General features: G+C 38.3%; 1 protein-coding gene across 1 annotated transcript in view; it reads left to right on the plus strand.

Annotated features, from left to right (window-relative positions):
- The window catches only part of ADAMTSL3 (ADAMTS like 3), a 279550-nt gene that overhangs the window by 121601 nt on the left and 144162 nt on the right, over positions 1-13787 (plus strand). Inside the window, exons 4-5 of the mRNA XM_084642460.1 lie at positions 7331-7458; positions 11729-11774. Of these exons, the coding sequence (XP_084498586.1) occupies positions 7331-7458; positions 11729-11774 (174 nt within the window). The remainder of the gene's footprint in view (positions 1-7330; positions 7459-11728; positions 11775-13787) is intronic.

Genomic DNA, 13787 nt, shown 5'->3' on the forward strand with positions numbered 1-13787 from the left:
CTTTACTGAAGTCCAAGTATATTAGATGTACTGCATTCCTGTCATCTAAAAAATCTAGTTATTTTCTCAAAGAAGGAAATCAGATTAGTCTTGCACGATGTACCTTTTGGGAAACCCATATTGCTTTACATCCCCTTTTCAGTTTATCTTCATTATTTTTTCTTTGCATACTACTGAGGTCAGACTAACAGGTCTGTCATTGCCTCAGTCACATTTTTTCCCCTTTCTTAAATATAAGTACAATGTTAGCTATTCTCCAGTTGGTATTACCACCAAATAGGTAGATTTATTAGAAATCCTTGCTACTGGACTAGCAATCTCATGTGTCGTTTCTCCAGTATTCTGGGATCAGGGCTGGCTCTAGGATTTTTGCCGCCCCAAGCAAAAATTTTTTGACCGCCCCTGCTTTTTTTCCGTGCCCCCCCCCAACTCCGCCCCTTCCCAAACCCTTTCCCAAATCCCCGGCTCCGCCTCCTCTCCCCGGTGTGCTGCATTTCTCCCTCCCCCCATTGCTTCTTGCGGCTCCCACCCTGCAACTCCCGCCCTAGCTCACCTCTGGTCCACCTGCTCCTCTGAACACGCCGCCGCTCTGCTTCTCCCCCCTCCCTCTCAGGCGAGGGAGGATTCAGGGGAGCAGGCAGAGTGGAGGTGAGCAAGGGTGGGGGGAGCGCAGGAAGTAACGGGGGTGGGGTAGAGGAACCACTCCCTGTCCCAGCTCGCTTCCGCTCCACCATCGCCGCCTCCCCCGAAACAGCTGTTTCATGCGTGGCAAGCCTGGGAGGGAGTGGGGAGAAGCGGAGCGGTGGTGGTGCGCTCAGGGGAGCAGGCAGAGGCGAGCTGGAGCGGCGGGGGCACATTTCTAGGGATAGCATGGCCGGCGCCGGAATGCCGCCCCTAGAAATGTGCCTTCCCAAGCACCCGCTTGTTTTGCTGGTGCCTACAGCCAGCCCTGTCTGGGATGCAAATTATCCAGTCCCCTGATTTGAATGCATTAAGCTCTGAAAGTTTTGCTTCCACATCTCATGTGGTAATTTCCATATTTGTATACTCATTTCCATCATCCATTCTGGCTTCATACCCGTGTTCCATATTATCATCCTTATTGAAATCCAAGGCAAAGTATTCATTGAGTTTTGGGGCCATATCTAGATTAACTTTAATCTCCTCCCCAGCATAGCAGCCCAACCTCATCCTTCCTTATTCTCCTTTTATTTATATAACTAAAACCCCTCTGTTATTTATTTTTAATTTCCTTGGTAAGAGCTAATTCAGCTGGACTCTTAGCAATTTTCACTTTATTCTTGTATTTTCTAACCTCCAAAATGTAGCTTTCTTTGCTGATCAGTCCCCTTTTCCACTTCCTGTAGAATCTCTGCTTACTCCTAATAATCTTTTTGATATGCTTATTCATCCAGTTGCGTCTTTCCCAACAAGTTGTTTCCTCTTGCTCAAGATGCAGATAGTTTTTGGGTTTGTTTCATAGTTGATTTAAAGAAACTCCAAGCCTCCTCCACATTTAAATCCTGGAGCCTTTCAGTCCAGTTGACTTCTTTAAGTAATTCCCGTAATTTCCCAAAGTCTTTTTCCCAATCACAAACCATAGTTGTCAGTCTGGTTTTGGTTATCGTTCCATTTAATTTAAAGTGAATCAACTCATGATCACTTGATCCAAGTTTATTTCTTATGACTAGCCCTTCTATGATATCATAGCATCATAGAAGTGTAGGACTGGAAGGTGGTCTAGTCCAGTCCCTTGCACTCTAGACAAGACTGAGTATTATGTCTTCACTACTCACCAAAACCAAGTCTAAAATTGCATCGTGTCAGTGATGATTTGATTAAGAAAACTATTATCTATCACATTCAGGGATAACTGGGCCTTACCAGTATTAGTAGCATTTATTCTCCAATCTATATTTGAGAAGTTAGTCTCCCATTATGACATGATTCCCAGTAGTATTAAAGAGCTCTCTATCCATATCTGAAGTCAGTTGGTTCAGTTGTCTGTGTCAGGCATTTCAATACTGGCCTTGCTTCTGATGTGAAAGTAAACCCAATGCAGATTCTAAAATTCCTAGGGGATCTTGGCAGAGCAAGGCTCTATCATTTCTGGAACAGTAAGATGGCCTGAGTGTATTTTTAAAGTTTACAGTAAGTGTTTCTTAAATTTTAACCTTTGGGAGCAAGAAGGTAAGGAAGCTGCTAATTTAAATGTTTAGACCAAGTTCTGCAGTTTATTATTGCTCAAATGAAGATTGCTTAGTTCATGTTTTATATAATAAATTTGGTGACAAGAGATTTGTTCTTTTATTTTTCTGAAACCTACTTACCCATCTGTGGCTAGGAATATACTTTAAAATTGGGAATGCTTCTATTACAGTAGATCTGACTGCCTTTATTGAAGTTTCTAAAGAATTGTCTGAATTGTCCTTAACTTTATTGGTGTAAGGCAAGGTTATTAAATTTTTGCTCTTTGGATATCTAGAATGCTGCTTGGTTCAACAGTCACTCCTTACAATAGCAGTGAGAGAAAAAGATCAGTGAGGCAGAGGTAAAGTAACAGTGTTGGCTAAATGTAACAGACTAGACATTTACTTATATTCTGCATTACAGGATTACTTTAAATTTTGTCAGTAGCAGGATGATAATCCATTTTGACATCTGGATTGGTAAATGAGGCGAAGAAAGGAGATGGCCATAGAAATAATTAATGCAAACTTTTAAGGCTACTGCTCAGTGAGGTTTATCCCCAGCAGGTTGAATCAGGTGATCCAACAATGATATTGCTTATTTTTTAAATAAGTTTAATGCTAGCACAAAGTGCCATGTTGACAGAAGTGAAAAAAGGAGTCCTTTGTGTATCCCTAGAACAAGTATAAAATTGACAGCAGCAGTGTAAGCATCCCAGCCCAGGTCTGTCTGTCTATTTGCCTATTTAAAAGTATCCTCAAGGAACAGGACAGTGACAACCAACACATTTCCCATATAGTAAGCCACCGATCATCAATTGGTAACAGCTTTTGGTCACTAGTGACCTGGTTTAAACGTAAACTATTTACGTAGAGGTAAATGGTCCATTCTCAGAACCATCTAGTTTCAGACAAACTTAAAAATAGTTGAATAAACTTAAGAAGTACTCTTGTGGCTCTGCAGAGAACTTTCCCTAGTATCCCATTGATCTCAGCAGTGCTGTGTAAATGGACTAGGTAAGGATCCAGGAAATTTTGTTTGATATGTGGAGCAAACAGATGGTTACATGTTCATTAGTTTGGGTGTTAAGTCATGGCCTAATTTCTTGAAATTGCCTGGGTTTATTCATACAGCTGAGATCAAGGTAAATATTTTTGTCTATTTTAAAGACTCTTCTAAACTGGAGCAGAGGTTCGTGTAGTTTCTAATTTGTCTCATGGTGTTTACTGGCAATATATTCATCCTCTTACTGGAGACTGTTTGTGTGTTTGTGAGAGAGAGAGAGAGAGGATGAGTGATTGGTTAGGATTCTGCAGCACCTTTTGATAGGATGCACCATTCTTACATGAGGTTGTATGCTCCTGTTTAGCTATATGAGGCCTAATTCTATGCCCACTGATATCAATGGGAGTATCTCCACTGACTTCGTAGACCACTGAATCAGGTTCTTAATTTCTAGTACAGAGATTTAAGGTTCTTAATTACATAAGTGGGTTTGCTATGGGTTGATTGGTTGAAATGATCTGCTGTTGAGATAACTGACTGTATATATAATCATTTCAATAAAGCTTTGATGAATATTTTTTGTGTTCGGTCAATCTATGATTGTACTGAGGTAGATGTTGATTCATGATTCTGTATCATCTTAGGGAAGCTATTTCTTTTATTTCATTTTATCCACAATATATCTTTCATTCTTTAGTGATACTAGTAGCATATTTACATTATGAGTTTACAGTAGGTGATAACTAAGCATTAGCTTTGTGGAACACAGAAATCACCTGATTGTGATGTTCTCATTCCATGTGTAATTGATGGCTGCTGTTCCTCATAGAGTGTAGTTTGCTTATAAAAATTCTGATTTTCTTAGGATAGCAGTTCCATCATGTAAATGCACTAGCAATCATGGATTTGTCATCGTTTGTCTCTTGGTTACAGAAGATCTGCACAGTGTGTCTTTTTTTTTTCCCCCAGGGAAAAGTTTTTTAGAAATTTCAAACATTGAAGGGTAAAAGTAGGATGTAAATAGAACAGCCATTAAAGAATTGTACTGAAAACAGAGGGGAATGCTTGAGAAAATTGCTACTTGATTTTCCCATTCTTTCATCATGAAGCACAGACTGGATATAGATTCAGAATAATGAACAGAACCACAATTCTTTTAAACAGGATATGGTTAGCCCTTAATTCTGATTATATTACATTTTAACTGGGGCCTGCTTGGATTAAGGAATTGCCACATTCCAAAATATTGCTTGTTGGGGATTTTGGATAATTCTGCGAAATGGAAAGGCAGTGTGTTTTATAAAGCAGGGAATAGGGAGGAACATAATTTTATTCATTTTTCAAAGAAATCAAAGTTTGTTGGGGGAAGTCTACTCTGCTTCTGTTGAAGTCTGTTGGAGGAGCCTCAGGCTCCCTAATTAAGTGGTTCAATTTTCAAATAGCTTTAAAATTACTTCTTAGGTCTTTAGTCTTGGTCCTTTTTTAAAAGTTACTAGAATAATTCCAAGTGACTTCACTGCAACCAGAATTTGGTTGTAAAACTCAAGACTTGATTCACCTCCAAGATTGCTTGGGGGGTGTAATTTTCAAATGCTCATGAGACGTCCTGATGGTATGGTAATGGTGACCACATAAGTACCTCAAAAAGATGTCTAGAGAGAAACACAGTGGTGTCTAAGCTCATACAACAGTTCGATAGAACGCAGTGTGATCAAAAAGGCAATTCTTTCACAGGCTGCCCTAGGTCTAGATATGCATTTTATTTTGCTTTTGGTATTGTTTCTTCTTACCTTCTACTTCTCTCTGTCCCGTTTTCTCATTTGGGGGTTGGTCATAGCACTTATGAAAGAGATGGGTCTTGCATAGCACTTATGAAAGAGATGGACCTGAAAATTATCAGAATCTCACTCTGCCTGATTTCCTTTGGAAAAGTATCCCACAGCAGAGCCTGCCCTTGTCCTGCCACACCACAGTAACAGAAATGCATCCATATATTTCAACACTCTTCTGAATGATAAAAAGCTACTCGGTCTTTGATGTGTCGTGCTCATTTTCAGTAAAACCATGGAACTATTCACAGTGGCCCTGATCCTGATAGGTGCTGAGCCTCTGCAGATCCCTGTGACCTCAGTGAGAACTGTGAATAATCAGCAGTTCTTGAGGTGTCTTTGTTTGTATAGGAAATGAGTATGGATAATATGATGTGTTTTTAATTGTATCTAAGAGAAATTGTTAAAAGTAACCAAATTGGAATGCATACAATAACTTATGCAAAAGTCAAAATACTGTTGTTTTGCCAATGAAAACAGTTTAAGATCCTTCTCATGCCAAATGGTCTAATGTGCAGACTGATAGATTTCTTGACAGTCTGTAGTACTGGGAAGTACATTTCCTGTGCAGGGATTATCATTTGTGTACCCTGCTAGGACAAAATATAATGTGCTCATCTGCAAAATTTCAGATTATGAAAAACTGTGAATTATGTTTTAAATTCACTTCGCAGCAACTCCATCTTGGGGGCATTTAATATTAATATTATGGGGGAAGAAAAAAGACTCTGCTTAAAATTTTGAATGATAAACTAGGATTACTGGCTTTTTCTTTGTACTTTATATCATCTTCCATAATTCCTTCAGAGTCTTCTTAGCACCTTGTCTCTAGTTAAAGAAACTATTCAGGCTGCTGTGTTAATGGTTATGGCAGCTTTTTTACATTGGACTACTTCCCTTTTACTGACGCTTATTATTGTTGTTAGTTGCATTTATTGTTATCATATGTTATTTATAATAATTTATTACTATTCTAGTTGTATTACAGTAGCTCCCAGAGGCCCCAGCTGAGTAAAGGGCTAATTTTTATGCTTATAACTTAGTCAGGGACAGTCCCTGCCCCCAAAGATTTTACGGGACAGGTAATGGGTGGGACAAAGGAAGTATTATCTCCAGTTTACAGAGCGGGAACTGAGGCACAGAACATAAGTGAACGCAAGTATATATCAAAGCCAGGACTTAGACCCAGCTTTGCTAGTCCCAGTTCAGTGCCTTAATCACAGGACCCAACCTGCCTCTCAAGTCTTCCCTTTCTTTCCTGGAAACAGTTTGCTGGACATCCAGACTTCTCCGTTTTTAAATACAGGGGGCTGCCAGAGATCCAGTCCAAGAGTGGCTGAATTGTGGGGTCCCACTCTTTGGGAGATATGCAATGAGCCAGGCTTGTCATCTGAAGGGTGCACTTTAGAGGGACTGAAAGGTGTCTAAAGCACAGCCTGCCCTGTAACCATGACACCACCACATCCCCATTCTGGCATTTGAGTATGGGAATATAACTGCCTGATACCTAGGGTTGGCAGAATACAATTTTTTAAAATTTTGACGGAAAATATATATTTTTGTTTTAAGCAAATTTTTAGATTTAAATAAATAAATAATGTTCATAGTTGTGGGATATTATGGGAGGAGCTCAGATAACGGGGAGTTTGTCAGACCAATAACTATTTAACGACAGATGTTGAGATTCAATAAGTTAAAGCTTTATAACGCATTAAAATACAAATTGTTCACATCATCTGTCAAAATATACAAAGTAAGTATCTTTAAATTAAACTCAAGCAGCATTTTTCTTTGCTATCTGTACATTTTTATTATTATGGATGGAAATTTTGTCATTGGTTTGTGTGTGTACAGTGACATTGATGTTTACCAACATTTACTGATAAAAATCTAATCCTTCCATCCCTATTAGTACTACAGGAAATGTAGGAAATAGTAAGATGGCACAGAAAAACTATGCACACTTTCTTTGTGCTCTCTTGAGAGCTACATTCTGAAGCATGTAATAAAGGGGGAAGTGGATAACAGACTTCAGTGTGGCGTTGGACAGCACAAACCAATAGCTGTAAAACAATGGGCCTGGTACTGAGGAAACCTCATGTTCAAGTAGTCTGTTTCTTTTCTCATTGTAACTATCACATCTTTTTCATTAAAATATTAACTTAATCTGAAACATTAAATCTTTGAATATGAATCTTGTTGCCATGTACCAGAGCAGTAATCTTCCAAAGGTAAATAATCAGCAAAAGAATGTAAAATACTCCAAGCAAATTCAGTTACTTTCTTTTTCCCCCCCGCATTTACAGACCTCCAGAATTGCACGTTCTGATGAAGATAAAGAAGGGGCCTGGGATGCGTGGGGAGCATGGAGCGATTGCTCGCGGACTTGTGGAGGGGGAGCATCATATTCTCTAAGGAGATGTTTAAATGGCAGGTTAGCCACATACCTACAGCTATGGTTTTACTCCTCATCAACTATGGTGTGATTTCCTCTCCTCCCATACTATGTTGGGAAGTATTGTTGTATTCTCTTTGTGAACCAATGACTGTGCGTGTGTGTGAAATCTAGTGTTTTTTATAAATCTCTAGGAGTAGTCAGATAAATAATTAGGCCCCAATTCAGGAAAAAATGTAAGTACACGGTTAACTGCTGTGCTGAACAGGGAGGCTTTCTTGAGTTGGGGCCTTAAATGACAAGAATGACTCAATGTTTTTCTATAACATTAAGTGTGTCATTCTTGCTATTTAAGGCCCTGATTCAGGAAAGCATCCCTATTCAGCACAGCAGAAAAGCCCCCTCCAGTATAAAAAGGGATATGCAAGTCTATGTCAAACTAGCTGTGTACTTTAGCCCAGTGTATAAGGGGAAGATCGCCTGTGACCACCTTCTTATAAAAAACAACTCATTCCACATACAGGAGATGTATCATGTTGCTTCTCTCCCTTGTGGCTCCTGTCCTCTTTGCCCTGCTGGGGCCATGAAGATCTCAGAAGTTACAATAGTCTTATAGGCTGGAGTAACTCCCATAAGCAGCTGTCTCCTGTGGCTTTCCCATCCCCAGTCACTGGAGATGGGTAATGGCCTGCGGGGGCTTTGTCCCATTTAGTAGCGGTGATGGGCTTCAAATTCTCCCTGCCCTCCCATGCAGTTCTAGGGGGTTTCAGTCCATCTATCCCATACTAACAACTGTGGTTTCTCCTGTGCCTATCCCTGGATGAGCAATGGTGGACTAAACAGGAACTCTTCATCACTGTGGCCTCAGATCTCTCTCTCTCTAGCTATACTTTGTAAAGGAAGTATAGAGAACAAAGACTTCAGATACACAGTGCATTTAAATTTTTCCTAGATCAGACTGCTAGTGAACAGTCTGTCCCCAGTAGTACCTGGATATCTTCCCCTGAGTTTAACATTGTGTGATCAGACTGCATGACGAAGGGGTATCTGTAGAATGTGTAGTAAGCAGGGTGGATTGATTTAAATCAAAGCAATTTAAATTGCTGATTTTAAGCATGATTTAAATCTGAAAGCAGGAAACCTTCATTAAAGTTGATTATTTTAATTGTGTTTTGTATTTGTATCTTTTAGTAATTTTCCTAAAGAAAGGTTGATTGTCATCAGTTGGTAACCATTAGAATACATTCATTTGGAACTAAATGTAGCCTTTACACTAAATTTTGGGGCTTTATTTTGATAGCCAGAAGAATACACTATATTTATATGTATTTATTTAAGCAATTATTTAACTTAACTTATATTTATTCAGATTCTTAATTTTTATATTTTTATTATATTAGAAAATGGTGAATGATGCATTTCTTATTTACTAGAGGATGATTATTTTTTCCTTGTGATTTGTGTTAAGCTGCATTCGGATGGGAATTCGAATACAATTATAAATGCACAAAACCAGCATTTTAATGTGTTTTTAAAGCTATCTTAAAAGTGCTGGATACATAAGAAAAAATGGACTTTGAAATGTTTTAAATTTTAAAACAGACTGATACATTAAACAAAGGAAGTATCTCTAGATAATGAATTGAACTGATTGTTTCTGGTCACCATGTCCTCAAAGATTCTAAAACCAGTAGATCTTGCCTTCTCACACCTTGCCTTTATCCACAGATCAGAAGAAGAAAACAAACTTTCCTACCTTGACATCTCCCAATTGCTTTTTAAACTTTGAATTAGTCAGCCATTGAACTGGACTAGTTGAATTAACTGAAGACAATATTCTCTCTGCACCTGCAGAAGAGTCAACTGCTGTCAAAAGCTGGTTTAATTCTTCAACAGATTCTGTTGCCAAGTGCTTAAGTCAGTGACTTCCACCATTCAGGGATTTGACTTTCTTTAAAACTTGGCAGCAAACATGTACTGCTTAATAATATTTTACTATTCAATTTAAATTATTTTAATAGATTAGTCCTTGACATAGGTTTTCAATTTCAACACTAATTTTAAATAGGTTTATTGTTTTAAATAAACCTGCACTAAATTAAATTTTTATTTAAATTAAAGTAAATAAATCCATTTATTTTTAAAAAAATAATTGATTTTTTCCGCCCTGCTAATATAGCATTCCACATCTGTGAGAGAAGGGCTACTTACCCATAACCTTGCAGCCCAGAAAGCTCACACAAATCTCACAAACAAGCCTTGATTGGGCCTGGGAGGAAACTGCCCTCAGTGAAGAGTCTGTAAAAACAAAACAATCAGAAAAGCAAACCAACCACCAAACAGTACAAAAGTATTTGACTGTAACCCTTTAAATTCAATATTCCTAGAAGTGTAAAGATGGATTAATATAGGTCCTGACCCTGTGGTCCTTTCACCCAAGAGTAATCCAGTGGGTCTGTTACTATAAGAAAGGATTACGGACATGGTTAAGGGTTTCACCATTCGGTCCATAATTGCTTTTGTTATTGAATTCCTGCTGATTTACATTGTTCAAAACCTTTATCAATTGTATTTAAATTCCCATTTTGTTATGATTACACAATATATGGTATGATAGCCAGAAAGTCAACTTCTCTTAATGAAGGCTTGTAATGTGATATGCCAGTCAAGTCCCAGCAATATGAAATACATGGCTAAAGCTGACCATTATTAAAACAGTTCCTGTTTCCCAGTGTGCATTTTGCACAGGGATCTTTGAATGTACTAACATTTGCAGAAAACAGCCACAATACTCTATCAATGTGTTAGTAACTGTGAAATGAATGCAATAAATTGTTGCAATATAAATTCCAGTGTGGTTTCATTAATATTTTTAATATATTCCCCTGTGGGAAAAACACATGTTTTCTATACCTTGACAAATTTATAGTTTCCAAGCTTTTTATGTGTATTTTTTTTATTATTGTTATGTCCAGGAAATACACATTGTGAGACAACATTTTCACATTTTTATATGCTGTAAACATAATTAACACACACCATCTCTGTGCAAGGTAGGGATTTGGAGGCAACAAAGCAGTGCTATCCTGAGCTAGGGGAGCTGTCTCTTCAGCACAGCTGGCTTTGCTCTTGCTCTAGCCTCCACTGACCATTCTTTTTCTAGTAATATTTTTTTCAGTTTCATATAAATTTTATTGGATATTTTTCTAATTTTTTTGAAATGGAAATAATACAAAAAGAAGGAAATTCAGTACACTAGATGCAAATTACTGGATATCACTCATTTTCTCTCCATGGAAAGCAGTTCTTTATCAACACTAAAACTATTCTAAGTTTTAGAAACAATGTTAATTTTAACTAATTGCTTATCAAGTCATTTAAAATTAGAATTTAGGATTTAGGGCTACATTCAATCACCTGTACTCATGATGGGTAGTGCCTTATTCCATGAAAAGTTCCAGCCAGTGGGGCTGCTTATGAATTAAGTGCTCTGTGTAAGGGTGGCAAACCTAGCCCTTAATCAGTGGTGTGTAAGCCTCCACTGATACATATATAAATACAAAGAGGTTACAGTGCTTGAATGAAATGACAATTCCCTTTTTAAATCAGTGCCATTTCAGTTTCCAACAGAAGACTGTAAAAGACTTGAATTGTCTAGGCTACATGCATTTCATTTTATGGTCATTGGAGAAATACACACATTACCTTTATAGTGTTTCAGTTCAAATAAGACTGGTATGAGTATAGAGGAATTTTTTCTAATGCATTCTGCTCATTTGGCTGTGGGTCAGGAGAATTGCGCACACCACTGGAGAAAAATGGGAGAGAAAAGGAAGAAGTTTGGGTTGAAATGCAGGCGGCTGTTTCTTTGCAAAAACAAAAATGATCAAAATGAAATCAATACACATTAGTTACGTGCAGAATGTAGATTCCTCTCTGACTTGCCCCACATACATCAGAAGAAATTCTGTTAAAGTCCATTGAGTTAGGCTCAGAATCAGGTGTAGGGTACACTGTGAAATCTTCTCAGAATGTAAATTTGTCTTTCATAAACTTTGCAAAGGGTTAGGATCACAATATAAATGAAACCTAACAGGAAAAGCCAAACTGTGTTTCATAAGGTGGACAGCAATGTAACCTATTCAGTTCCCAAAACCTATGGTGGAGGTTTGTGTTTAAACCTTGCATTTTGGGGACAGATTATGTAATGGCTGTAGTAATAAAATTCCAGTTTTCAAGAGAATAACTAGTTGTAAAACATGCTATTTTTTTAACTATTACTTCTAGTCAAAGCCCTTGTGTTTTTCAGGAATTGTGAAGGTCGGAATATTCGATACAAAACCTGCAGCAATAACGTGAGTCTGGCCTGTAATTTAGTTTTACTACTTTTCTTATTTCTTCAAATCAAATAATACGTAAAGTTTCATAAATTCTAATTCTTGTTTGAAATCTAATGGTGGATCATTTTCTTCCCATTCTGTATTATTGCCCACTGTTAAAGATTTGACTCTTTGCCTAATTGACACCATCAGGTTTTGAATTTACGTTTCCTGAACGGACATTATATTGTGGAATTTTATGCCATTTATGCTTGAGAATATTTTATGTGAATTATTAGGCTAATTAATCTGTTTTCATCATAGAATCATAGAATATCAGAGTTGGAAGGGACCTCAGGAGATCATCTAGTCCAACCTCCTGCTCAAAGCAGGCACAATCCCCAATTTTTTTTTTTTTGCCCCAGATCCCTAAATGGCCCCCTCAAGGACTGAATTCACAACCGTGGGTTTAGCAGGCCAATGCTCAAACCACTGAGCTATTCCCTCCATCCTAAACTAGCTAGTGCTTTTGCCTTTCAGATGAGGCATAAAACTGAGTTCTTGAGCACTTGTGGTCATGAAAGATCCCATGGCACTTTTCACAAGAGCAAGGACACTAACCCCTGTGCCCTTTTCAAATTTCAAATTGAGTAATTACTACCAGTATTTCCTCTGCACTGTCAGGCACAGATTTTCTTACTTACACACACAATTTTGTATATTATATTTCATGCGCAATTCCCACAATTGTGTAAGCAGTTTCAGTAAATTCATATATGAGTTGACATGTGGGTATGCTGTTGTCATAACTGCGATAATTGCATGTGGAAATTTTGCATGCATTTTTGCACGTGTTTATGAAAATCAATTGTATATGGCACACTTCATAGAATTATAGAAGATTAGGGTTGGAAGAGACCTCAGGAGATCATCTAGTCCAATCCCTTGCTCAAAGCAGGACCAATCCCCAACTAAATTATCCCTGTGTTGTGCTAAATTGTCTTGTTATGTTGTTTTGTGCTGTTAAATAGCTGTCACATTTCTCCCAGAAGTTGCTGCATTTCTTTGGTTTGTAGTTAGTAAAGTACTTTGTGATCCCTCTGAATAAAAGCCTGTGTGTAAATGTACTGTAAATTGTTATAGGTTGGTTTCATGACAAGCACTCAATTCCTATCATGTTTCAGAGTAACAGCCGTGTTAGTCTGTATTCGCAAAAAGAAAAGGAGTACTTGTGGCACCTTAGAGACTAACCAATTTAATCCGATGAAGTGAGCTGTTACTCACGAAAGCTTATGCTCAAATAAATTGGTTAGTCTTTAAGGTGCCACAAGTACTCCTTTTCTTTTTGCGAATTCCTATCATGGTTTACCTCCCAGAGTAATTTGACACTGAGGTAATCCCATTCAAGAGAGGAGGGAAGGTTGTTAAAAAATTAAGACAGAAGCATATAGTTTTATTATTTAAAAAGATCCCCATTTATGTTTTGTTGTTGTGAACTTGATTCAGCCCCACTGATTCTGGGGAAGGGGCAACTGTTTTCACACAAGCACCCCTTAACCAGTGAGGCTTGCAGTGCAATTTTACCCAATGAAGTGCAGACGGTGTTTGCATCGCTGCCAGCCTCAGTAGTGGGCAGCGGTAAAGTGTGACTATCAGAGGCCTGATATTGGTGGCTACACAGGAGATATGGTGAATCACTACATCTCTAGGGAGCACTGGCTACACCCAATACTCAACCCACCACATAGAATCATAGAATCATAGAATATCAGGGTTGGAAGGGACCCCAGAAGGTCATCTAGTCCAACCCCCTGCTCGAAGCAGGACCAATTTCCAGTTAAATCATCCCAGCCAGGGCTTTGTCAAGCCTGACCTTAAAAACCTCTAAGGAAGGAGATTCTACCACCTCCCTAGGTAACGCATTCAAGTGTTTCACCACCCTCTTAGTAAAAAAGTTTTTCCTAATATCCAATCTAAACCTCCCCCACTGCAACTTGAGACCATTACTCCTCGTTCTGTCATCTGCTACCATTGAGAAAAGTGTAGAGC

The sequence above is a fragment of the Lepidochelys olivacea genome (assembly GCF_965140295.1).
Source record: "Lepidochelys olivacea isolate rLepOli2 genome assembly, chromosome: 10".
Taxonomy (NCBI): Eukaryota; Metazoa; Chordata; order Testudines; family Cheloniidae; genus Lepidochelys; species Lepidochelys olivacea.